Source organism: Ursus maritimus, unplaced genomic scaffold (genome assembly GCF_017311325.1).
Source record: "Ursus maritimus isolate PB19 unplaced genomic scaffold, ASM1731132v1 scaffold_32, whole genome shotgun sequence".
NCBI lineage: Eukaryota > Metazoa > Chordata > Mammalia > Carnivora > Ursidae > Ursus > Ursus maritimus.
In genome coordinates, this window is record NW_024425786.1 from 4,001,182 (window position 1) to 4,027,944 (window position 26,763).

A 26,763-nucleotide genomic window follows, 5' to 3' on the forward strand; every position below is an offset into this window, starting at 1 on the left:
GTGAACAAGTGTGTAGGAGAGCATTATGTGCATGTGTGTGTGACAGTATGAGTGTGCGTGAGAGAGCGTGTGTGTATGAGTGTGTGCACACGTGTGTGACAGCATGAGTGTGTGTGAACAAGTGTGTGGGAGAGCGTGTGTGCATGTGTGTGTGACAGCATGAGTGTGCATGAACGAGTGTGTGGGAGAGCGTGTGTGCATGTGTGTGACAGTATGAGTGTGCATGAGCTTGTGTGTGGGAGAGCGTGTGTGCATGTGTGTGACAGCATGAGTGTGCATGAGCTTGTGTGTGGGAGAGCGTGTGTGCATGTGTGTGACAGCATGAGTGTGCATGAGCTTGTGTGTGGGAGAGCGTGTGTGCATGTGTGTGACAGCATGAGTGTGCATGAGCTTGTGTGTGGGAGAGCGTGTGTGCATGTGTGTGACAGCATGAGTGTGCATGAGCTTGTGTGTGGGAGAGCGTGTGTGCATGTGTGTGACAGCATGAGTGTGTGTGAACAAGTGTGTGGGAGAGCATTGTGTGCATGTGTGTGTGACAGTATGTGCGTGAGAGAGCATGAGTGTGAGCATGTGTGCATGTGTGTGACAGCATGAGTGTGCATGAGAGTGTGTGTGCACGTGTGTGGGTGACAGCATGAGTGTGCATGAGAGAGCCTGTGTGTGAGCGTGTGCGCATGTGTGGGTGACAGCATGAGTGTGTGTGAGCATGAGTGTGAGCGTGTGCGCGTGTGTGTGACAGCATGAGTGTGCATGAGAGAGTGTGTGTGCACGTGTGTGGGTTACAGCATGAGTGTGCGTGAACGAGTGTGTGGGAGAGCGTGTGTGTGTGTGACCACATGAGTGTGTGTGTGTGAGCGTGCGAGTGTTGAGTGGAGAGATCAGGAGCGGGCAGGGGTAGGCACGCAAACGGGACAAACAGACCAGGGAAATGGGATGAGAGCATGTGCGTGTTCGTTGCTGTGCCGATTCTTCACGACTTTAATGATGCTGGGAAGTTTTCAGAACAGTAAGCTGAGGAGAAAGGCAGTGCCCGCAGATGGAGCCCCCGATCCTGAAGGGCCTGTCGTCATTGCCAGCCGCCCTTCCCGCAGCGACGGAGAGCTAGGATCTCCCCAACATCTTCCCTCCGGAGCGCGAAGCGTTTTCATGTCTTCCTTCTCTCGGCTCCTGAGGAAGTATGGGCGGGCGTTTGTGACGGCTCCGTGCTTCAGCCTCTCTGAGAGTGACTCAGGTGGCTTACTCAGGGTCACACACAGACCAAGTAGAGTGCTGGGGACAGGGGGACCCAGACTGCAGACCCCCAGCCTGCACCCTGAGCCAGCTGTCCCTCCTGGGCCCGGCTGGTTCTCAAGTGGTTTCTGAAGCCTTTGTCCAGAGCCGTCCCTTTTGAGGACAGGGGCAGCCCTGCCCGCCCGCCCGCCTCCGTCCGTGGTGCCTGCGATTGGCAGCACCCTGCTAGGACGCCATCTTTTCGGGGATCAGCCGCTGGGCACATGCAGTCTCTCCTGGTCGGACTGTGGCGGCTGCGGAGGTCGGGGCTCTGGGCAGGTCCGTGGAATGCAGGGCAGGGGACATGGGGAAACCGCCCCAGTTCCCTCTCTCCCCTGGCAGGTGGCAAAGGGGGCAGCTCCCCAGGAGAAATGAGGTTGTCCCTCGTAAAGTGAGCACCAGAGCACGGCCAGTGCCTGAGCTGAGGAGCTGGCCGCTGGCTCAGAGGGAGCCTGACCTTCAGGTGTCCAGGCAAGGCAGTGGCGAGGAGTGGGACAGGTGGCTTCCTCCGGGACACGTCCCTAGTGTCCCTGCTGGCAGCCCGTAGTGCCAGTTGTCCCTGTCCCTGTAGCTGCCCTGTGCACCATGTGTGGGACAGACAGAGCATTGCACCCTCCAGAGAAGACAGAGAGAGATGCCCATAGCGCAGTTGAATAGATGAGTCTGGGGTCCGGGGGAACGATGGGGCCTGGAGATACAACCACAGGGGTTCCGGCTTAGCCACACAGTTCAGAGCCAGGAGACAGGTGGAAATCTGAGGAACCTTGTGTGATGGAAAAGGAAAGGGGTTCAAAGCCAGAGAGGTGAGAAGGGGTGGCCGAGGAGACTGAGAGGAAGCAGCGGGGAGGCGGGAACACAAGCCGGACGGTGTGGGTCCCAGGTGCCGTCACCCCTAAACCGTGGGCACTACCGGACTTAGCAACAGGAAGGTCACAGTGACCTTGGTAAGAACAGCTTCCTCTGAGCGGGGAAGGCAGAAGGGAGAATTGCAAACAAGAGAAAACAACTCTTTTGAGGAATTTTCCTGTGAATGGAAAGAGAGAAATGGGGCAGAAGGAAGTGGATCCAAGAAACTGCTTTTTGTTTTTTAAGACGAGAGAAGTAATAAGTGGCTGTCTGCAGAGGGCAAGAATCGGCGCAAGAGGCAGGATGCCCTTGAGTGGGGTGAGAGTGGGGTGTGTGCTCAGGCGGACCGCCGTGGCCGTGGCCGTGGCCCGGTCGTCCAGGTGGCAGTAGCAGGGGATGCAGGATGTTCCGAGAGCCGATGCTGGTGGGTGGGGGAAGCTGGCCTCTGGTTGCTTCTAGTCCGTCTGTGAACTGGAAGCAGCAAAGCCCAGAGCCGCGAGGCGTGGCCGAGGAGGTGTTAAGGAAGGCGCCGTCTTGGAGAGTGGGGGAGAGCGGCTTCCACAGGGCTCGGCCACCTTTGGCGGTAAAGGGACAGGTAGTAAATATTTTAGGCTTTGCAGGCCTGACAGTGCGTTCAGCGCCGCGGTGTGGCACAAACGCAGGCACGGCTCATACACGAGCGGGCGTGGAGCTGTTCCAGCAACACCTTACCGACAGAGATAGGCAGCAGGCTGGACTGGGTCTGTTGTTCGCCGTCTGCCAGGTCCTGCTCCAGGACCAGCAGTCCTCCAAGGGTGGTCCCTGGACCAGGGACACGAGCATCCCCTGGGGGACTAGTTAGAAATGCAGATTCTTGGACGCACCCCACCTCTATGGAGCCAGTGACTCTAGGTCCCTGCACTGTCTCAAGTTCAGACTGCGCTTGTGATCTTGGAATTCTGGAAGTTGAACACCCCTGGGTGCCCAAGCTGGGGATTGAGACAGCACTGCTCTGTAGCTAGACCCAGGGAAAGCCAGAGAGGGGAGAGTGGGGTGTGGGGGGTCACACCCCCCAGTTAAGGGCACAGGTGTCCCGGCCTGCTCTGGGCTACGTGGCCCCCATCTCCGTCCACAAGACCCTGTGAGGACATCCTGCCCCACCCCCCATGGCCGCCCTTCCTCCCCGGTGACCTCTGGACCACTGTGCTTGGACACAGTGCCTGGCGCTCTGCGGTCCTCAGCTCTTAGCTGTGGTTTCCGGTCCATGGGCAGGGCTCTGTGTCGTACAGGCAGCCACCAGCACCGGCGCACAGTGGGGCCTCGGCAGACACTCTGTGCGCCTGTGAACCCACCACCCTTGACTTAAGGTTAATGACTTTAGTGAGGTGGTTGGGTTTCGTGCCCTGAGTGACCTGGCAGAGCGCCGTCCAGCAGCACCTAAGGGGCATGAAGGAGAGGCACCCCCACCCCGAAGCTGCAGGGACTCATGCCCCTGGAGCTGTGTCACCGAACTCTCTCGCAGGAAAAGCACTGTGCCTCTTTCTTACATAGATCTGGGCAGGGCAGGGGGGAGACAGGCTGGTCCATCTGGTGATGGTGACCCTGATGGAACCCCAGACTTTGAAAGAAAAGGTGACCAGGAGGCCTTCAGGGTCTGCCTGGAGCCATTCTACCAGGTGCAGATGGACAGGACCCTGCGGACAAGGGGCCCGGGAGAGGTCGGCCTGGGTTACAGCATTGCGGCTCACCAGGAATCACCTGCTAAGCCCAAGCACTGGATTCAACATCAGCCGAGGATCCACTGCATTTCTTTTAAGGATTTAAGTATGTTTTTATTTCATTTTGTCATTTCTTTCTGAATGAGGTATTTTTAAAGAATAAAACTTCGGGGACCTTCGCTGACCCCATCGTCTCTGTCGTTTCCATGAGGCTGTCACGGTAGTGGCTCCGGCTTACATTTTGTCTACCCACTTTCCCAGCATGTTCACACACATGGGCACGCCCCTCACTCAGAGGGGAGCTCAGTTGGGAGCGAGACCTAATGTGTACTATGTGCATAAGCCCCGTGCCGGGGGGTGGAGCGTGTCCAGAGGAAGGCCGCTTCCTGCTGATGGGAGGTCCTCGCCCTGGAGGGAGGAAGAGTGAGGTGAACTAGGCCTTCAGATGGGCATTCAGCTGAGAGGCCCCACTGGGGGCAAGCAGGGCTATATTTTGAGCCCAGACCATCCCTTTGTCCATTGGCACAGGGCATGATGATTTTGGATCAGGGACTGTCACTCTTTTGGGAGCCATGTATTAAATCCCATTGAAGTTCCAAGCCTGTTCTAGGCACAGAGGATGTAGCAGTGGCAAAACCCCCAAATTTCTGTCCTGGTGGAGCTTGCCCTCTGGAGAGAGTCAAGACTTCACAACTCAGGGACAGACAACAAGGTCAGCTGCTGTTGACTACATGGGACAGCAGGCAGGATACTGGGAGAGAATCCCAGAGCATGATAGCCAGGGGCAGGCTCCCTGAGAAGGCCCAACAACGAGGTCTGTCGTGAGGGCATTCCAGGCAAAAGGAACTGTAAGTGCAAAGGCCCTGTGGAAGGTGTGCACGTGGTCTGTCGGAGAAGAGAAGAAAGGGGTGCATGACCTAATGTCCTTTTGAAGTAAATGCCCCTGGCTGCCGGCTGGAAGCAGGGAGCGCCATCAGGAGGCTGACCTGGTGATTCCGGTGACAGATGGTGGTGGCCCAGCCTGAGGGTAGCTGGGGGAAAAGTGAATGGACTGATATGTCTGTCGTATTCATTGTTTATTGCTACATAAAATATTACTGCAAACTTAGGGATGTAAAACTCTCGGTTTCTATGGGTCAGGACTTCAGTTAGGGCTCTGTGAGTTCTGCTGCTTCAGGGCTTCACAAGCCCGCAGCCAAGGGGTTTGGCCAGGGCTCTGGTCTCATTTGAAGGCTCAACCGGGGGAGGATACTTGGAATTCCAAGTTCACACAGTTTGAAGGATTCACTTCTCTGGGTGGTTAGACTGAGGGCCTTCATTCCCAGCCACACGGGCCTCTCCAGCATGGCAGCTTGCTTCTCAGAGCCAGCAAAGGAGAGAGTCTGCTAGCAAGACGGAAGGGACAGTCTGTATCACCTGATCACAGAAGTGATATCTTGTCACCTGTGCCCTGACCTGTGGGGCGGGAGCAAGTCTCACCCACGGGGAGGGCGAGAGTCCCAGGAGCCGGGGTTGTCTGACCAGCTGCATTCCTGAAAGCTGAAGAGTGGCTCCACCAGTCTCTGGGCTGGGAGAGGATGGGAAGCCAAAGCATCAAGGATGAGCCCGGGGGATGGTGGGACCACTTCCTGGGACAGCAGAGACGGTCCAAAGTTCGAAGTCCACAGATGCCCCTGGGACCACCAGAAAAGGGCTCCCAGAACCTCAGGAAAGCAGCTGGGGAGGCGGAAGGACTTCATGAAGCATGGGGGTGGGAGAATAGAAATCTCTTACAGAGCGGTTGACCCCAGCCATCAGCGTTGTCTGAGCCCCCATGGGTTGGTCTGTCTGTCTGATGAGGGACGTACAGATGTCCAACAAACTGGGCCTTCACCATCACAGAGCCTCCTGGGCAAACCCAACTGGTCTTTTGAACCACCTCCCTTCTACTCTGCTTTTCCTCCAGAATCTTCCCTCCGTGAAGAAGAGAGCTGGTCAGGACCAGTGAGGCCGGCCCCATGTATCCGGAATCGACAACAGGCTCCCCGGCTCGGCTCTCCCTGCGACAGACGGGCTCCCCCGGCATGATCTACAGGTGATCCCCTGCCCCCAACCCAGCCAGGCCGATCTCAGGCTCAGTCCTGCCTCCGAGAAGGGGTCCCCAAGGCCAGTCACCAGCCCTAGATCCAGAGGAAAGGACCAGGGAAGGCCCACAGGGCTGAGGTTTATGTAGGCAAGTGCGTTCTCTGACGGAAGGAATGGAAGCTTTTAAAACCCAAGATTTTCTCAGGGAGTAGAGCCAGGATTAGACTCGTCCCTGACTCTTCTGAAGGATTCTGTTGGAGGTAGCAGGCCTGGAAGTGAGGGGGGGACGCTTCCCAGCTACTGTGTCTTTCTTATACACCCCAGCTAGTGCAGCCCCTTTGAGGGAAGCTCAGAGCCTTGCATCAGGGAGGTGGGGGCAGCCAGTGGCTCATCGGGCACCCTTGCCTTCCTTCTGCAGAGGCCAGCTCCAAATCCAGCTCTGGGTCTTTCCATTTGGAAAGCAGCCCAGGCTGAACCGCGGGGAGAGCACGCGAAGGCGTTGGTTGGATGACAGCTGCTGCCCCGCTCACGGAGCACAGGACCCAGATGGCAGAGGCTGTCACGAAAGATGGGCCTGGGCGGGACCCCAGGGGCCCATCAGCCCTTGATTGATTGGGCCTTTCTCATTAATTGTTAGGGCCTGACCCAGAGCAAGTATCCATAGAACCCACAGGGAAAAGGGGTGTCCCTCCTTGATCAAAGTCCTAAAAAGAACCCCGTGGTCCCACACAGACTCGCCAGCATGTGGGGTGACGGGCCACTTCTTGGTGTGAGGGGTTTGTATGGTCATTCTAAAGCATATTTCATTAAAACCCAAACAGACTGTCACTCAGAGGTTTACCTCTTGTCTTCACTTCCCTGCCCCAGGGGGGAGTGAGGCCAGGCACAGAAGGACCCCCGCGTCTGAACAGACCAGGCGTCTGCCTCCGTGTGCCACTGGGTGGCGCTGCCGCCGAGCACTTGGTACCTGGGCGCGCATCCTCCCGGCAGCCCCGGGCAGAGTGGGGTGGGGCCGGCTGTGGGGTGTCGCTGGTGCTTTCCCCGGGCCTGCACCTCCTTGTGGCTAATGCCCGTTGTGGACTCTCTCTCTCTCTCTCCTTTTTCTCTGTCCTCCATCGCTGTCCGCAGTACTCGGTATGGGAGCCCCAAAAGACAGCTCCAGTTTTACAGGTAACGAGCCCTCCGTTTTCCCCAAGACCCGCAAGCTGAAGGCAGGGGAGCAGGCGGGAGGGCCACGCCCATCCAGCTCGGAGATGCTGGTGAAAATCCCCAGGAGGAAGGGGCTCTGGTTCTCTCCCGGTGCCCTCCCACACAGCATTATAACGTCCCGATGAGCACTGTGAAGTCAGGTTCATTGTGGGCTCATCTCCAGAATTTGCCTTGATTTGAGCAAATGGACTTGCGACACCTGCTTAGCTCGCACCAGGTCTACCTGAAACTGTCCCTTGTCAGGCTGCGGACGCCGCACGTCTGTTGTCCGGGGTTTGTGCTGCTTGGGTTATCCGAGTAAACGAGGTGGGGCAAACCCCACCGTTCTCCCCTACTCTTTGGGTTTGAGCTGATTTGGAATCAAAGGGGTAACAAAGGCCAATACGTCCTCAGGGCATGGGGCCGCAGTGTGACCTGGGTCAGGGCTGGACCTGCTGGTGTGTTTCTGGGGCATCTCCGTGTTGGTGAATCGGCACACCACGTTCTTTGGTGCAAAGCTGCACCCCACAGGGGCATGGCATCCAGGGGCCTCGCGGCCCAGGCCAAGGCAGGTCAGCCAGCAAAATCCTCCCGGGCGAGTCCCTTCCTCCTCTGAGCAACTCACTGGTGGCACGGGGAGGTGGGCCACAAAGATGCTTGCTTCTCACGTAGTCTGTGACTCCAGGAATTGACTTTGAGGGACGTTTTCCTCCTGTCGGGAAAGTGTCGGGTTAAGGAAGCCACAGCTCAGCCCCATCAGCCTCAGTGTGGCTCTTGGGAGCAGGGCCTGGTGTGCGGTGTGTGCCTTGTCATTCAGGCCTGGGAGGTCTCCATCTAGACCAGCTTCCCAGGGCCGTGCCCACCCTCCGGTGCAGAGCCAGGGGCCAGTTATCATCGATGCACGGGGAGTCTGGGGCCATGGGTGCTGGGGCTGGCAAAATCCACACAACTTTACAGCCCTGGCACCTCTGAGTGTGACCGTGGGCCTGGGTCCTCGGGCTAATTTCACCACCCCTTTAGTGCTTCCCATGGGGTCTCACTCCTTCCAGAGAGCCCTGAAGAGATGACTGAAATTTTTGCTGGATAAGATTGTGCCTGAAATAGTTGCCTTAACTTGGGCTTGCAAATGCTTTTATGGGATGACACGCGTGCCATCACATGTGTATGACAGCTTCGTATGTCAGAATGTGAGTGAGACATTAGTCCCAGGAGGATTTGACCAGTGAGACCAAACATGCCCCTGAACTGAGTCCTCAGAGACCCTGGAGGAAAGGAGTGAGAAAGCCAGCGGCAAAACCGCATCCCAGCCTGCCAGCCAGAAGGGCCCCGCCGAGGGAGGTGCCAAGGGTTGTGGGGTATCGCAGAGCTGAAGCGAAAGAGGGTCCCACACTCTTTGCTGGCCCTGAGGACCCCCCCAGGTCCAACCCATTGTGCATTCCCTGGGAGCCCTCTGTCCTGTCCCGAGGTAAACTCTGTTGGTGACCCGCACCCCAGATGGGCAGACCTCTGTCTGGGCCTCTCGGCACCGCGTCCCCAATGCCCACAGGCTCCGTCCGTCCTGCCATTGGCATCTCCAGTGTGGTTTCTTCTCATAGACACTCAGGTGTCTCTTGTGGGGTCTCCGACGATGTCCTCTAACGTGGTGGGATCTTTGTGTAATGTCCTGGGTGCCACTCCCGGGGGGCGTCCTTGTCATCTGGGCACCGACACAGCCATCAGAGGGGTAGGTCAGTCAGCGTGCGGTCCCTCCCCTCACGGGGCAGAGGTTTCAAGGTACGCACCCCACCCTCAAGCGGCTCACAGACCGTAAGGGAGGCAAGGCCCTGTGTCTATCAGCTGTTCCGGAGAATGCCGCATAACAACCAACCTCAAAACTCAGTGCCCTACGACAGGAAGCGTGTATTTCTTGTCCATACGTCTGTGTCAGTTCATCCAGGCTGGGCTCCGCTGGGTTTGGTCTGAGCTGCAGGTGGGGCCCAGGGGTTCATCCTCCCATCCTTTTTAACCAGAGGCTGTTCTAGGCAAAACACCAGAGGGAGAGGAGACGCACGTCAGGTCTCTGAAGGCCCCATTAGAAGTGGTGCAAGTCTCTGATCACGCCAGATGTCAAAGAGCAGGAAAATATACCCCCGCCCCCGACAGGAGAACCACAGTCATGTAATGCAGAGAGGGGTTAAGGACCCGGAGCCATAATGCAATCTACCCCAAGACCCAAATAACTAATAATATCTGGAAGGCAGAACTTGCTGTGGGAGAAGTCCAGACAGCTGTTGGCGTTCCGGAGAAGGAGTGAGCACCGCCAGCTGGGAGTCAGGGAAAGCTTCATGGAGGAGACAGCATGAGGGCTTTGAGCGGGCCTTGGAGGCTGGGCAGTCTTCAGCATAGAGCCCAGAAGGAACATTCCAGTAGATGCTTGAGCCACCGCTTGGAGAGGTGCCCAGAACACGAGACGGTAGCGGCACAGATCTGGCCCTGAGGGGCGGGATGGACAGTGACAGGAGCCAGACTATAGAGGAAGATGGAGGCCAGGTGGGAAGGGCCTGGAGTGCCAAGCAAAAGAGCTTGGACTACATTCGGTGGGCACTGGGGAGCCATCAACAGTGTTTGAGCAGGGCAGAGATCAGAGCTCTGCTGGGGGAGGGAATAAGACGGCAGGTGGAGAGGCTGGATGTGAGGAGCTCGGGAACGATGGAGAAGGGCCGAGCCGCAGGAGCCAAGGAAGAGGGAGTGAAAGGAGCAGGACAGGAGAGCAGGAGTCGGAAGCCATGGCCTCCAGGTGACTGACTGCTCGTGCTGAGAGGGATGTGGGGTTCACAGGAGCACGGAGCCCGGGGGAAGGAGACGGGATATGTCAGAGTATGTCAGGCTGAGGCCACCACCCTGCAGTGGGGCCACGTGACATAGAGGCCAGGGACCTGACATGGTGGGCTTGTGCCTCTGAGAGCGACCATCCCAGTCCCATCACTGGGGCCTTTCCAGGTAATGATCTGCTGCCAGTTCCCTGGGCTCCGCGTCCCACGTCCCATTTTGTTTGCTTTCTAGCCCGGGTCTGAGTAGCGACACCCTGCCCCAGTAGCGCCCACTGTTTGCACATGTGTCGTGGGAGAATCCACTCAGCCTCCATCCAGAATCCCTCGTGCTGGAAAGTGGAGTCGTGCTGAGACCTCCTTGGGATCCTAGGATGACGAGGAGTACCCCTGGGGTCGTGACCCTGGCGGGGGTCGTGACCCTGGAATGGGGGCTCATCATGGCTTTAGCCCAGAGCTCAGCCTCAACACATCTTCCAAAGCCAGGTCAGAATGTGTGCTGTGAGGAAGGGTCCCTGCACCCCTGCCTGAAGGGAGTGGTAGCATGGTGTTCAAACAGCAGACTTCCAGAACCTTCTGACCATTTATAGGTACTGACAGTGTAGGATATACCAATCTGGGGCACGTCCCAGTAGAAAGGAGAAGGGACAGCCATACGCATGGCTGAGGGCAGCTCTTGCCAGTCCCCAACCCCTTCACTGTGGGTGGTGGTCACATCCTCTGGGGACCCCCAGCCCCATACTGCAGACATGAGAACGTGGTGGGCAGAGCTGCAAGCCCTGGGTCCTGGCCTCAGATAACCAAAGCATGGCCTGCCCCTCCCCACCTGTGCCCATGTCTCTGGTGCTCCGGGAGTAGTGGAGGGCTGGTGGGGGAGTATGCCCACGGGAAGGGCCGGACCCCAGTCAGCACCCCCTCCCAGCCCCGCGTGCCAGGAGCAGGCCTTGCCAGGCTGCACCACGGAACTGCATTTCCCGGGCTTTTAGGGGAAGAGACACTCGTGAATAATTCAGCCTCTCTCACTGAGCTGAAAACGCCTTAATAGACTAATGGACTCGCTGCCTCCAAACTCGACCCTCGTGGGGCACGTCTCATTCACCGATTGCTTCTGACGCTCCACAGTGACACTCCCTAATGAACCAGCTGCTGCACCAGAGCCTTAGAGCGTCTGGTGAACCCTGGTAAACTAGACTGAGTCCTTTTTAACGAGCAGACGCCAGGAAGGCAGGTGAGTGGCCCCCTCAGCCCCAGGAGTCCAGTGGCAGCGGCCTTCTTTGGGGTAGCTGCTGGGGGACCAGCGTCCCAGGAATGGAAGTCACAGAGGGACCGTATTGGGGGATGCACTTGGCTGATCTGAAATGAGACCCCCTATATATTTTTTCAAAGCAGAAAACTTCAAAAAAAAAAAAAACAAACAAACAAAGCCAGCCCTAGGTAGCTGCAAGGTGCCAGTGGGAGGAAGGGGGGATGGGCACTCTGCCGCTTGAGCGCTCTTGCCTCCCAGACCTGCCCGGTGGGGACCGTCCATCTTCCCGGCCGGGGAGACCTGGACATCCAGCTCCACTTTGTTGGGTTCACCATGGAGATTCAGCATTTGGGGGCTTCCTGCGAATGACAGTGGAGGGCGGGGGGTTGGTCGCTGTCAGAATGGTCTGTCTGGAAACACATGCCTTAGGGTGCCAGGGGCTGCTCGTTCGGGCCTTGGTTTGCTGATTGCTCTCGAGCAAAGGTGGTTTTGTTTTTGCCTTGATGCAATGTGCGTTTTCGAGCCGCGCTCCGGAATGATGCAGCTTCCTCTCGCATTCCCGCTTTCAGACACTTGGGCTGGTTTCTCTAAGATTGAGACCAATGTCACCGTTTCAAAGAGCCGCTCAGGATTCCTTCTGAACCTCACGTTTCAGGCTTTGGTGGCTTCCGGTAAACAGGCCACAGTTCGGAAACTCCAGGTGGACGGCCCTTGGGGGAGGTCACGGTCCCGGCTGACTTAATGAGGTCGATGCCTTCCCCGTCGTTTTTCCGTTTTTCCATGTCACAGTGCTCGTTTACGGGAATCCCCCCGAGCCCTCCGTCCACAAGAATAGCTTTGCAGAAGGCAGGCTCCGGCCTGGGGAAGAACCCGCAGGTGCCCGTAATTAGCCGTGGCTACTGGGGAGGGGGCTGGTTTTTCTCGAGACAGGGTGGGGGGCCGGATGGTGAGGAGGAGGAACGCGAGGTCAGAGTTGCCGCGCCTCTGAGCCCTGAAAAGCGAGGAGCCCCAGCAGTGGGCCCTCCCTTCTCCTGGCAGTGTCTTCCTGGGGCCCCTTCTTCCAACTCCCCCAGCCTGCTCCAGTCACCTGGGGAGGAAGCTGGGAATAAGCACCAGCATGAGGAAGTCCAGGGACCCGGACTCTGTCCTCTCCCGCGGTCAGAGCACCTCTGTGCCTTCTGTGTCCTTCCTCCTCGGTGGGGCCTTGCCTCCCTGGAGGACAGGAGGAACGTTTCCCAGCTCCTCCCGCACTGTGCCCCCTCATGGGTACCAGTCCTCACCCCACCACCCCCAGCCAGGGCCACCGTGCTTGTCCATGCCCCACCTGTCTCAGAGTCCCCTGGCCCCAGCCTGTCCCGGCGTCGTGGGGACACTCACCACGGGAGGCTCTGAGGCTCCTCCATGCTGCAGGCGACACCCACAGGCCCGCTCCCAAGGTCCCTATGAGGTGTGCTATGAGGGAAGATGACAAGCAGAGGAGACCCCAGCCCCCACAGAGAGGGCACCCTCTGAATCCTGGCCGCACCCTGCCTGCACCCATCTCATTAGAAATGCATGTTCTGTGCAGGACTGGGATTGACTATCAACGTCCACATTCATCCTATCCAGCGTGTCGAGGGATGTTGGGATCTGTAGCAATCCCTTACATCATTCAAGCCCCTGCACCCGTGTGCCAGCTCCAGGGGCCCGCCCTGCCCTCGGGCCTCTGTCCCCTCCACCCCGTTCCGGGCGTTTTTGTCCCCACCCCACTTATCCTAATTGGTGTCCTAACTGATGGCAGCCATTTCCCCACATGCGGCCTGCTCCCAGCTGCACCGCCAGCCCCTGCCCAGGTGCCCAGGCTCGGCAGCACAGCCGGTGCAATCAGCCTCCGCTCATCCCACTTCACAGACGTAGAGACTGAGCCTTGCAGCGGTCAGGGGGCCTGCGTGGGTTGCACTGAGTAGGTGACAGACAGGGCGGCCCCCGTCCAGGACCTAGGTGCTTAGCCACACCGCCACCCCAGCCCCAGGACCTTGGCTGGACTTGCAGAGCCAAACCAGACCAGGTTGCTTTTTGTGGCTAGTGTCTTGAGAGCTAATGGTTATTGATCTCGGCCCGGCTGGGCCTGGCTGGGAATGTGTGCGTCTGAGGTGGGTCCTGCTTTTCGGGAAGAACTGCTGCAGCCCCAGCAGCCAGGATGCTCTTCTCTCTGAACGGGGACCCCCAGGGAAGCCAGAATTAGCCCGCCCCTGCCCCACGCAGGCAGGGAGCTGACCACACTGCCGCATGCAGCTGCCCGAGGCTGCCCTGCGCCTGGATGTGCTTGGAGGAGGGGGCCAGCAGGCGGGGCGGGGGGGAGAGGCTGTGCTGCTGCCTGTGGGTTTGCATGGCCCCCGTTTCCTAAGACAGCCCCCACCCTGGAGCCCTGGGCCCCTCCACCACCTCCAGAGTGATTCTCACGGAACATGGGAACTTTCACGTCGGGGACGTCTCTACCTGCTTTAGCATCCATCAGAGACCTTAGTCCAAACCCCTGGGGACACCAGAGGCCCTGGGCTGTGCAGGGCCCCTCCCTGTGGATCTGAGCCATGGTGAAAGGGAGTCCTGGCCCCACAGGACCCCATCCCACCCTCCCAGGAGAAGGCACCCTGCTCAGAGCCTCAGGCGTGAGTCAGGGAGGTGCTGTGGACACTGCTGGGGAAGGCCGGTCTCTGTGGCGGGCACTGAGCCTCGGGGGTAAAAGCAGACGGAAAGGTCCTCGCCCTCCTGGACCTGACCTTCAGGGGACCAGATGCCACAAACGAGACAATTAGAGAAGACTCTAGCAGGTCAAGTGAGGAAAAACTGTGGGGAGAAAAACTGCAGCAGGAAAGGGAGCTATGAAGCGTCAGGGTCAGGGTGGGGGAGAGCTCACCCAGGGAGGGGGCCAGCCCAGGGCACCACCTCTGCCCTCAGGGACAGAGCCGTGGCCTCTGCATCTGCCTCAGCTCCCAGGACAGCTTTCCCGGCCCCTCCCAGGGGTCATCGAACTTGCCACCCCTTGCGGCAGAGGTGGGGACCGTGCTGGTGCCTCCAACTGCCAGGACAGGGCTCCAGGACCCTGCTCTGGCACTGAAATAGCAGCTGCCAGCCCACCTTCTGTCCTCAGGGTGACGCTGGGGCCTCCCCGCGGCCTCCGAACCAGGGTGGAGGGCTGTGGTCAGGTGCAGGGGGAATGCCCCGATTGCAGAGCACCCCGACCCCTGTGACCCTGTCCTTGCCGCCCAAAGATACTGCAGGCTGTGGATACGCGGCCACACTTCCCTCCTTGGTTCACTTGCGTACGTGTGTTAACACAGACGGTAGCGTTCTGTGCACACACGTCTTCCTCTTGCCTTGTTTAGTTTTTTTTTTCTTTACTACTATCTCTTAGGATTCGTCACATATTAGTCCATGCAGAGAAGCCTCCCTGAAGGCTGCACAAATTTCCATTCTAGGGATGGGCTCTGCTTTCTGTAACCAGGTTCCCCGTTGACGGACACCTCACTTAGGAGGACGATGAGCAGTGGTTCCTCACATTTCTGCTTGGCAGTCTCCCGATCTGCCTGAAACCTCTGTCCCTCTCGTCACCCCTGCCCTTACATGCCTCCCATTCAGTCGTTCTGTGGCACGATGTGTGGACTGTGACACACTTGATCAGGGGACAGAGCCCAGAGACTCTGCCGGTGCCGTGGCGCCTTCTACGGGCAGAGAACGCGTGTGTGGATGACGTCGCTCTTTGTAAGTCTTGTGAACACACCAACAGGGCCTTCCTCGGGCGTCCTCACCCTAGAGTTTGCTTCTGTGACAGGCGTGTGCTCGTCCTCCTTCCGGGAGACAGCCCGCCCCTGGTTTGACCTTGGGAACACCGCCAGGGAGCACTGTGACGCGGGGCCTTCGGTGGGAGGGCCGGGCTCTCTGCATGCTCTCCTGCCCCCATTTTCGTTTGGAGCCCCTTTGAGTTCTCGCGCCCGGAATGCAGCTTGGCCTGCGCTTGTCTCGGGGCTGTGAGGGCGGAGACGTGGCTTAGCTGGGTTCCCCGCTGAGCAGCTTCGAGGCCTGAGAACCCGGTGCCAGGAGGCGCTTTCATTTCGGGACCTGGCCGCAGGCACCGAGACCCTCTGTGGCCGCTCTGGCTGGAGGATGTGTCTGCAGCAGCCCTGCCCCGGGCACAGCATCCAGCCGGCCACCGGTGGGGGGCAGCGGCACCTTCTCTAACTCATCGCCACTTGGCGTTTCCCGTCCGGACAGCGGCAGCTCCCAGGCTGGGCAGGACCATGCTGTCCATGACCTACAGCGAGAGCCTGCGGAGCGTGAGCAGCAGGTGTCACTCGGACTGGGCCCTGCACCCCGTCCGCCAGACCGACACGCTGGAGCTGCAGCGGCTGCGGGAGGTGCGGGCGGCCGCGCAGGCCAGGAACACGGAGAGCTTCCTCCGCATGCACGGGCTCTCCCTGGACGGCTGCACCGCCCGGCGCACGGGCATGAAGTACCGGTAAGGGCCGGGCTGGGGCCGGGCGGGAGGCTCTCTGGACAAGCCAGGTGCTGCAGGGGAGCTGCCGCCCGGGAACGCGGGGAGTGACGTGATCAGACATTGGGGTAAATGGTGTGTGTTTAAGAGGTCCAACCACGTAGACACGTGTGAAAGAAAATCAGAGTCTGTTCACACTATAGTCCTGGCCTCCAAGATAAACACTGTGACCACTTTGACTCGCGCTCCGCGGGAAAAGAACTCGGTTTCTTGAAAACACTGCAGCAGGGGTTAAACGCGTGGTTTCATTTGCCCTCTCGCACCGTCACTGGGGCAAATGAACGATTAGGGGCCGGCTAGACACGAATTAACGAAAATGCCTCTCTGTTCGTCCCCTCTAACAGTAAGATCGTCCTGGCACCAGAAACCCCGGGCTGGGTCCTGGGGGCAAAGATGTGCTCCCCTCTTGTCGGACCCTAAGCTGGATGCACCGTCCTCATGGGGAGCGGTTTTCCACAGGCAGCCTCTGAAGTGGCTGTCAGCCCTGCACTTGTGTCCACAGCAAAGGCCGTGGCTCCGGCGTCCCCTGTGTTCTCCAGGTGATAGGCATGTAGGGCTCACTCTCCTTGGAACTTCAGAAGGACATCGTGTTTAGCTGGCTCGTCTTTGAAGTCAGCATCTGGGGCAGCGCTCCGGTCGGCCCACTTTCTCCGGGGAGAGCCTCAGAGAGTGGCCAGAGAGCCCCAGAGCTCGTGTTTGCATTTATAAATTGCAGGCATACAGCTTCGTTCCTTTGTTAAAATTGAATTTCAAATAAACTTTTTATTTAGTATAAGTCTATCCCACACGATATTTGGGTCATACTTATACTAAAACATTGTTTGTCTGAAGGTCGGATTTAATTGGGTGTCCCCTATTTGATCTGGCTTCCATCTAACACAGCCCTGGCGGCTGTCTGGCTGCTCTCTGGAGAGGAGAGCAGAGACCTGCCCTATTGCTTTAACATTTGCTCCTGTGGACAGTGTGTCTGGACCCGCGGCCCGTTGTTTGAACGTGTGGTTGCCGCTTAGAGAAACAAAACACTTCTGCTGTGAGTCCATTAGATGGCAGAATTCTTAAGGTTTTGTATTCTAAATCCAGCTGTAAGGGAGGGACAAAGTATCAGCTAGTTTGACGCAAGAGCTCCTAATTCTAATGGAAATTTCTCAAGGGGGACATGAGACTGGCAGGGAGAGGGGGCCACTGGTCATTGATAATCGTCATTAATTCAGCAGATGTTATATTAAGGGTCTGTTGGCCCCAGGGGCGCCTGGGTGGCTCGGACGGTTGAGCGTCTGCCTCCAGCTTGGTCGTGATCCCCAGGTCGTGGGATCGGGTCCCTTGTTGGTCTCCCTACTCATCAGGGAGTCTGCTTCTCCCTCTGCCCCTCCCCTCACTCGCTTGCTCTCTGTCTCTCTCTCAAATAAATAAAATCTTGGGGGAAAAAAAAAGAGGAGGGTCTGTTGGCTCCAGATGCCACACAAACAAGATGGACAGGGTCCCCACCCTCGTGGATGGGACATCCTCGTGCAGGGAAGCAGAGAAAAAGCAAGTAACCACCTAAAGGGGTAAGACAGGCCATGCCCAGCCGAGACCCAAACCATTTGAAAGGGAGACATTTGAAGATGCGGGTAGAACCTTCCAGGCCAAGGAGACAGGAACATCCGGCCGGCGTGGCTGGGCTGGAGCGAGGCAGGTGGAGGCCAATAGGATGAGGCGAAGCAGCTGGAGCTTGTCCTCCTCCCCCGGGAAGACCCCAGCCCCCTCCGTGTGGATACAGTTCATGATGGCAGGTGCACTGGGCTGAGTCGTGTCCTCAAAATTTCATGTCCACGCTGAACCTCAGAATGTGGCCTTGTTTGGAAATAGGGCCATTGCGGATGGAATCAGTTAAGATGAGGCCCTCCTGGAGTAGGGTGGGCCCTAACTCTGATGACTGGCACCCTTGTAAGAAGGCCATATGACGACACACGGGGAAGAGGCCACGTGATGGGGGAGGCAGAGAATGGATGTGGCCACAGGCTGGGGACACCTGCAGCCACCAGGAGCTAGAAGAGGAGGGGTGGGGGGTGTCCCATGGAGCATCCAGAGGGAGACAGCCCTACCCACACCTAGGTCTCAGACTTCTGGCCTCCAGAACTGAGAGAAAATCAGCTTCTGGTCTTTGAAGCCCCCCAGTCTGTGGTGTTCTGTTCTGGGAGCCCCGGGAAGCTACCATGGGGTGGGGAGAGATGGGGACAAATCTCTTATTTGCCTGACACCCCAAGGAAAATCTGGGCCACATCTGAAACGTGGGGAACTAGCCAGGGGACTAAGTACCCAGAGAAAACCCGCTTCCCAAGGAGCAGAGGGGAACAGAAAACCACGCCGCCTTTCGCATTTGATGGGCCAAAGGTTGTCACACCCACGTGGCCCCTTCTATATCTGGCGGATTTCATCTTGCTGCCTCCAGGGGATTTGCGGTTATCGGGAAAACAGGGGCCTCTGCAACTAATGCCCGCGGTTATTAAAGATGCCAGATAAATGCCGCTCCACAGTCCCCATCCCCGCCAGCAGCAGGGCTGCGAATCCGTTAAACTCGGTCTTAAATATTAATGTAAAAAAGATAATGCCTCCAGATAAGCACCCGCTCGGTGGAGCAAGGGGACAGCTGTGCCCCAGGCCTGGGCATTTTATCAGCTGAACTGAGCTCACAGCTGGGGGAGAAGCTTTCGTCTTAACTTCCTCCACTTCTTCTTCACTTTCCTCAACTCTTGTGGTTTAAAAAAAAAAACGCATTGAATTTTTAAATCTGCACAGTGCCTGTGTAAGCTCCCCTCCCCGCACCCACCTGGTGGTAGTGATTGGGGGGGTCCAGAGATGTGGCCTCTGAGGTGGCAGCAGCTTTGGCCACGGGCTGGCTGGAGGGCTGGGCCCGCGTGGCACCAGCTGGACCCAGACCTTGGTTCAGTTCAGTCCTCCCTGCCCCCCACGGCACCAGGAACGGATCCCAAATCCCCTCAAGGCCTGCGTGGCCCTTGCCTGCTCTGATTTCAGCTTAGACCCCTCTCCCTCCTACTCAGGAGGCTCCTTCCTTCTGGATCTCGAAGGTGCCAAGCTCATTTCCTCCTCACGCCCTTGCACGTTCTCGTCCCCCAGACTTTCTCATGGCTGGCTCCCTTCCGTCCATCACATCTTGGTCCTCGGGGAGACTTTCCTGAGCACCCAGTCTAGTAAAGACCCCCCAGACCATCCTCAAGCCCACTGTCCTGTCCCGCTGTCATCCTCACACCCCCTGTTGGCCCTCTTATCTGCAGCCCCTAAGAGCAGAGCCTTTGTTCCCAGCACCAAGAACATCCCAAGCCTCTATAGGTATGGGCTGGATGGTATTGAATGGTCTTGGCCCTAACCCCCTTTCCAGAATATTCCCCTGTAAAATGTGTCTTGTCCTTGGTGCTTCCTTGACAACAGGACTGGAGGCAGCGGCACCTCTAATGCAGCCCAGGATGGGGGGCCCTGGGCAGGGAGGCTGGGTCGTCAACTCCTGTCGGGGGGAACCTGCCTACGTGCCTGAGAGTTCTGACCCTAGACCATCGGCTCTTACCATGAGCAGGCACGATCCCCAGGCAGTATTTGGTTTGTGGTCAGGTTCACTGTACAGACTCTACCTAGCTGCTCAGTTATTCACAGGAGATCCCTTGCAGCTGGGCCGTCAGGGCTTCCTGGAAGAGCTGAGGATCCAGGTGTGTCTCAAAGGACAGGTGGGCAGGAGGATAGGTAGACAGGAGGACAGGTGTGTCTCTGAGGACAGGTAGGGAGGACAAATGTGTCTCTGAGGACAAGTAGGGAGGACAGGTGTGTCTCCGAGGACAGGTGGGCAGGAGGAGAGGCAGGAAAGAAAGAGCAGAGACCAGAGAGGGACAGTGTGTGGACCAGTCTCGGAGGCTAAGCGGGGATGAGGCCACCTTGTGAAAGATCCTGTATGGCTTTCTTGCAGCTGCCACACAAAGTACCACACATGGGGGCTTAAAACAGCAGACACGGGCTCTCTCATGGCTCTGAAGGCCAAAAGTCTGAAGTCCAGGTGTGGACAGGGCATCGATCCCTGGAGAGCTCTAGGGGAAGAGTGCTCCCTACCTGCCTCGTCCAGCTTCTGCGGGCCGCCCGCCAGCCCTGTCATCCCCCGGCTCACAGACGCGCCCCTGCAGTCTCTGCCTGGGCTCCACGTGGCTACTGTCCCTCTGCGCCTGTCTGTCTGTGCCCAGATCTTCCCCAGATCTCTCTCCTGATAAGGATGCCAGTCGTTGGAGTTAGGGCCCTCTACTCCAGGATGACCTTGTCTTAACCTGACTACATCTACAAAGACCTTCCTTCCAAATAAGTTTGCAGTCACAGCGGAGTCGGGACCTCAGCGTGTCCTTTTGGGGACGGTTTCCACCCACAACAGGTGCCAAGGGCTAGCTGCACTCCTGGAGCCACCTGAGCGAGGGTGAGTGCCCTGGCAGGAATTCCGGCTCCCTGCAGCACCTGTGTGACCTTGGGTGAGTCACCCGGCCTCTCTGTGTCTGTTTCCCATCCGGACAGCGGAGACTGTAGGCACTTCCTCACGGAATTGTCCTGAGGGCTGTGTAAGACCGTGACGTAGCACAGAGCTCCAGGCGCAGCTGCTGGTGGGAGAGAAGCATGGTCTTGGAAGCAGTCGCACTGGGAGGTGTAGCCCACGTCCCGTGTGGACAAGGAGCAGATGTGGAAGGAAGGGAGGGGAGACAGGGACGGAGGTGGCAAGACCAGCCAGTCATTTGGGAGGAGCTGCCTTGACACGAACAGGGGCTGGGAGGACGGCAGGCATGGGGTGTCTTGTGGGTCTCCATGGAGGGCTGACCAGGACCACGGTGTCAGCAGAGCAGCCCCCTCCTCACGGAGTAGGAGGGGCTGCAGCAATCCTGACACGTCTGCTAGTGAGCTCTCTGTAACCCGTGTTTCCCCGGTCGGCCTGGCCTCGGGAATCAGGGGCATGTCTGTTCACAGTACGGATCCCCCGGCCTCCACCCTGAGATTGGGGCAGGAGCCAAGAGGCTCTTCTCATTGGGCAAGGATGGGGACCAGGGGGGTTGGTTCTGCGTCATGCACCTGGAAAGGCAGGGGTCAGCACAGCCCCATCGAATCCACAGAGAGTACCAGGGAGCTCCCCCGGGACGGACCCCCAGGCCTCACCCTTTAGTCCAGGGGTCTGAGAGCAGGAGCTCCTCCGTGGGAGGGGGGCCCTGTCACAGCTCACCCCCCAGCCTGCCGCCTCTATGAATGAGGGCAGACCCAGAGTCAGCCTTCCTTGCTCGACCTCTCTGTGCCTCAGTTCCGTCCTGTGTGAGCAGACCGTGGTGGGGACTTAGCTGCACAAGAAGTGTCACTTCAGTGTTAGTGCAGTGGCCACTGTTGGTGCCTCAGAGATGCTCCCAAAGGAGGCAGAAGCACTTACTCAGGGCACAGCACAGCTGCTCTGCACAGGGCGTCACTAAGACGTGCAAGGAGTGGGTTGGCAGCCAGTTAGCCTTTTTCCCCTTCTAGGGCCGGTAGCGCTGGATGTGACTGGGGTGTGAGGTCCTGAAGGACACCCCCAGGGGGTCTTCAGCTCTTACCTACCAGGCGACACCTCCTCCAGGAAGGCCACCAGTCAGCCACTCTTTGCTTAGAAACTTCAGGGGCAGGACCTCCCATCCGCTGGAGAAGCCCCCAACTCCCCAGCATCTACCCCTCTCTCCTTGGGCAGGAAGTCTCCTTTGGGTGCAAAACATGCTCCACTGGGCATGGTCAGGGCAGCCCTGCTGGTACGGGGAGGCACCCCAGCCTCCGCAGGGTACAGCTGCTCATCCTCACTCTTTTTTTTTTTTTTTAAGATTTATTTACTTATTTTATTTTAGAGAACAAGTGAGCATGAGCGGGAGGGGCAGAGGGAGAGGGAGAGAGAAAAAGAACCCAAAAAACTGTTATGTGTCAAAATCCACCAGCCACACTCGATGCTTCTGCTCAAAGCGCATTGTCAAGTTGACCAGTGCAGGCCTGGAATTCACCCTCCTCACCTAGACACGTTCCAAAGGAGCGGCCCTTTCAGGATGACTTTACATCATGGCAAGTTCTGGTCAAAGGTTTAAGCTTCCAGCTTTTCCACTCTTGTCTAATTCTCATGACCTCCTAAGAGTATTGCAAGTCATGACCCCTGTTTAAGGCAAGTGAAAAGTTATAGACTCTGGCCAGCCTTTAAACGCCCACCTGCCCATCTTCTCCACGTGACAGATCTCTGCTGAGAACAGCATCTCTTTGTCCTGGATTTCCCCGGGGAGTTCTGAGGTCAAACATTCAATTCCATCGTTTCCATGATAGGTGACAGTGGAACGGAGCGAGGGCTGGGGTTCTAGCGTAAGACCCTGCTCCATCCTACCTACGTCTGGAAGGGGTGCTTCTTGCCGAGAGGAACCAGCAAGTGGTTCCCAGCACCCTGGTGTATCGCTGGGTAGAGCGTAGCTGGTGGCATCTGGAGGAGGGAAAGGTGACCGGTGCTTGGGGGACTGGCTTCATGCTGCGTGTATTATCTGAGGTGATATCAGAGGACGAGGAGGGCTTCCAAGGCAAAGAAACAGGAAGGGAAACAGCAAGAGGAAGGCCCAGAGGCTTTTGAGGCAGGTGATGTTTTCTTTTGAGAACAGCTCTATTGAGAAATAATTCATGTACCAGATAGGTTTAAAGTGTACAATTCAATGATTTTGGTATATTCATAGAGTTGTACAAAAATCACCACAATTTCAGAACATTTTAATCTCTCCAGAAAGAAACCCTATACCCACATGAGTTATCACTCCCCAAATTCGCCGCTCCCCCCAACCCCTGGCAACCATGAAGCTACTTCCTGTCTGAATGGATTTGCCTATTTTGAACATTTCATGTAAACGGAATCATATGACATGTGGCCTTTTGTGACTGGCTTGTCTCACCTAGCACAACATTTTCAAGGTTCATCCATGCTGGAGCGTGTGTCAGTGCCTCGTTCCTTCATATGGCTCAATAACATTCTGTTGTATAAATGGGCCATATTTTGCTTATCCATTCATCAATGAATGGGCAATTTGGTTGTTTTCACTTTGGGGCTATGATCAGTAATGCTGCTATGGACATTTGTGTTCAAGTGTTTTGTGTGGGCATATGTTTTCGGTGCTCTGGGCACATACCTAGGAGTGGAATTACTGGGTTGTATGGTGAGGCAGATGATACTTGACACACTGTGGTGACTAAGTCTTTGTGAATCTCACTTAACCTGGAGCTGCTTAAAGCACACCGCCTGAGGAACCCCTGAGGCGCAGTAAGATGACAGATCTGACACTTTGCCAGAGCACAGAGATGAACTCTATAAGGAAGACCGAAGCAGGAGATTTCCACATCCCCTAGACCAGGTGCACAGCACCACTAGAAGCTCTTGATAAAAAACACAGCTTCCCAGGCCCAGGCCCGGAGCTGCTGATTCAATAGGTCAGCGTGAGACCCAGGAATCTGCATTTGTAACAAGTTCTCCTGACAACCGGGTCAGGTAGTTGAGCAACCTTGGCCTAGACCATTAGTTGAAGAGCCCTGGAAGGAGTGGAGGCAGAGTCTTCTCCCTCTGCAGCCTCTTTGGCAGGCCTGTGGGCTTCTAAAGGCCAGGGCCCAACTTGGGGAAGGGCTCAGCCATTGAGTAGGGTCAACACTGCAGGCTCCCCTTCCATCTTCCCAGCCCCTGCCACTCAAGAGGGTCAGGGAGGGCCAGGAAGGCCCGTGGCTTATGTGGGCGGGTAAATAGAGCAGGCAGAGCTGGACCTCTGGGTCCTGAGGGGCCCCCACTGGCATCTGAAGGTGGTGTCTGTGACCTGCCAGGGCTGCCTCGGCAAAGCCCCAGCTCTGTCCCTGGGTCCAGGTATCATCCTCAGGGGGTCTCTCCTGCTGCTGTGTCAGGCCTGGGGAGGACAAAAGGGGTACAGTTACCAGTCAAAAGGTGGGGGTAGAGTCTCACATGTGGGCCTATACCAACTCCCACCTCCAAAAGCCGTTTCTTCGTGCTGCGGGATCATGGGAGTACATGCTATTTGTGACCTGACCATGCTCTGTGATCTGCTTCCGACACGGAGAACACCAAGGCTCAGAGAGAAAGTCACTTGCCCTAGGCTGCCCAGCTCAGGAGCAGGGAGGCTAGGACAGGAACAAGATTTCATTCTTAATATCTGTGTCAAAAAGGCAGGGCAAGTTCAGTCACCATCCATCATGAACATCTTTTTTTTTTTTTTAAGATTTTATTTATTTATTTGACAGAGACAGCGGGAAAGGGAACACAAGCAAGGCGAGTGTGAGAGGGAGAAGCAGGCTTCCTGCCCAGCAGGGACCCCGATGTGGGCTCGATCCCAGCACCCTGGGATCATGACCTGAGCCGAATTCAGATGCTTAACGACTGAGCCACCCAAGCGCGCCCCCATCATGAACATCTTTGGGTGGATTCTTCTCTGGGTGCTGTCAGAGAGGAGGGTGGACAGACAGCTGGTGTGGAAGGGCCCTGTGGGTCGAAGCTGGGAGAGAGAGCATCCTCTCAGACCACACCCCTTATTTTGTCAGTGGAGGCCCAGAGAGGGCAAGTCCCCTGCCTGTGATCACACAGCAAATTAGCAGCAGAGCCTGAATGAGACCCCAACCACCTGCTCTCTTCCTCTCTTTCTCTGCTCCTCCCACATGGCAAGAAAGAACCCAAAGAGCAGCTTTGGCCAGGGCTCACCTTGCAGGGCTAGGGTGCCATGCTCAGGGTCAGAGGGCAAAGCCAGCCCCTCCTGCCACTGGAGGCATCTCCTGGGGTTTGAGGACGCCCTGTGAGCTTTGTTCCAGGAGGACAGCCTTGCTCCCAGCTTCATCCTGAACCCAGGAGTGTAGTAAAGGAGGATGGGGTAACAGGGAGCGGTGTCTCTCTTCATTCATTCATTCACGCATTTATTCCAGAAGTATTTACTGAGTGTCTGTTGTGAGCTAAGGACTGTGGAGGGCCAGCACTTCTCAGGTCTCTGGTCCACGACCCCCACATTTCTCTGCTCGGGTTGTCTGCATTCTATCATCTAGACAGAGGGGTCTTTCCTCCACATTTCTGGTGATTCAGCTTCTCCTTGCGCTAAACCCTAGTGGAAGCCCCACTTTCCTGGATGCAAACCCCAAGCGGCTAGAGTGGGCCGCGGCCGGCCGCCTGCAAGCTCAGCGGTCCTCCCTGGCGGCAGCCCCTGCCTGTCTGAGTCCCGGCTGTCGGCCTCCCGGGGAGCGTCCAGGGCAGGCGGCTGTGCAGCCCATGTCATTAATAATGAATCGTTAGATGCCTCCTGCGCTTCTCACCGGTCACCTAATTTACTTGGTGGGAGCGCCAACAACGCGTGGTGTGCAGAGCCACGATCTGGGCTCTGGGAAGCCTGGAAAAGCAGCTGCTCCCGAAACCCCCCGGCAGCAGCCTGCTCAGCCCCCAGGCTGCCACCCTGAAGGGAGGCGCCCTCCCTTCTCCCTCGGAGGACGGCGATGTCACGCGGAGGTCGGGAGTAACTGGCAGCCCAGCCCTGCCCGAGGCTGCGGGGCTGGGGGCCGGGGCAGCCTGAGCCAGACCAGGGTGAGGGCAGGGGAAGGACCTGCGGAGCCAGAGAAAGATGTGAAGGGAGAGGAAGTGGCTCCCCCCTCCGCACCTGGATTCCCGAGTTCCCTCTGATGAGGTCTTTTCTAGCTGGATTCTGGACATTTGATTCCCTTCCCTCGGACACCGCACAGGATTTTTCTGTTGTTGCTTTGGGAAATCCTCGCTCCTGAAGGAACGCCTCGCCGCTTCCTAGCTTTCTGGGATAAAGTCTTGTCCTGGGAGAAGGAGGGCTTCTAGAGGCCTGGAAGGAGGGGGACGCAGCCAGGAGCTGGGTACCTGGCCTCGGCATGCAGGTATCCTTCGCGTGCTCGGAGCACAGCCTCAAGGGCCGGGGCCCCGAGGAGCGGCTGGGCCGGCCGGCGGCCAGCAGCCCCAGCCTGGGCTCCCGTGGCCGCTTCCGCGCCGTGGCCATGGTGGCCCGGAGCCTGGGACACCTGTCCACGCAGAGCCTCCCATGCGCCAGTGATGCCAGCGTGAAACAGCCCGGGATGAAATATAGGTACGGGCCCTGGGGGCGGTTCGTGGGGTCAAGCTTCCCCCCTACAGCACCCCATTAGAGAGCCAGGAAAATCTGCAAATCCGTTGTCAGATGTGGGCACTTGGCATACTGAGAGGCCCCCGAGGCAAGGGGGGTCTCCTAGTGCTGCATGGACTGGGTGGGTGAAAAATACCATCGCGGCTCGGGGTTAGCCCCAAGTTTCTTTCTTTACCACCGCAAGGAGGGGGTGGGGGGCACAGGAAGGTGCATGATGGCTTCTCTTCCTTCTGCCTATTTGTTTCCTTTGATGGGGGGGGGCAGGTAATAATAACCAAGCTACCCATGGAGGACCCTGTGATGCTTTCTCTTCCTGGGAACCCCTGGCACTGGCCACGGGCCCCAGAAGATGCCCCGTGGGTGGTCTTTGCAGTTAGTCCATCATGAGATGCATTGATTTGATATTCAGGGACTTCAGGTGAACCACCTGAGCTAGACCCCAGGCCCGGGTGTCTCCACGGGCAGGACTGTCACTCAGCAGGGCACAGAACAGCATCCGGACTTCCCTGCTGGTCCTTAGCCCCAGCTGTCCCCTGCACCCCTGCCTGGGCTCCGTCCGCCACCTGGCTCCAGGCTGTCTTGCTGCGGCTTGTATGTGGAGAGGGTGTCGGGGGCAGGGACCTTCCTCCTGCTCCTGACATGCCACCCCTTGCCCCACCCCGGGCCTTGCTCCAATGCTTGGCTGATGCACCCAGGTGGAAGAGGAGAGTTGCAGCTTTGTACGAAGGACCCCTGGGGGCAGATCATAGGGCACCTGGCTTGGGGGTCTGGCCTTTCTTAGTCCTTTGCCCTTTCTAGAATGATGTTGCTGGGAAACCATGGTCTTACAGCAAACAATCTGTATCAGCTGGACCCAGAGTGTCACATGGGCTCGGAAAGAGGCACAGAAGATTCTAGCTGTATTTGAGGACACTGTCTGGGTTTCTAGCTGGTGGTGTAGCCAACTTGA

General features: G+C 57.5%; 1 protein-coding gene across 9 annotated transcripts in view; it reads left to right on the forward strand.

Moving 5' to 3' along the window:
* Positions 1-26,763, forward strand: part of KCNAB2 (potassium voltage-gated channel subfamily A regulatory beta subunit 2) — an 89,981-nt gene that overhangs the window by 32,627 nt on the left and 30,591 nt on the right. For 3 of the 9 annotated variants that reach the window (XM_040645687.1, XM_040645686.1, XM_040645691.1), the window contains 2 exons: positions 5,758-5,886; positions 7,005-7,046. In XM_040645687.1, coding sequence (XP_040501621.1) covers positions 5,810-5,886; positions 7,005-7,046 — 119 coding nt within the window. In that variant the 5' untranslated portion in view covers positions 5,758-5,809. Of the gene's footprint in view, positions 1-2,690; positions 3,919-5,757; positions 5,887-7,004; positions 7,047-15,368; positions 15,613-26,763 lie in introns of those variants that run through there. The other 6 variants (XM_040645688.1, XM_040645689.1, XM_040645690.1 and 3 more) reach the window with 5 other exon arrangements.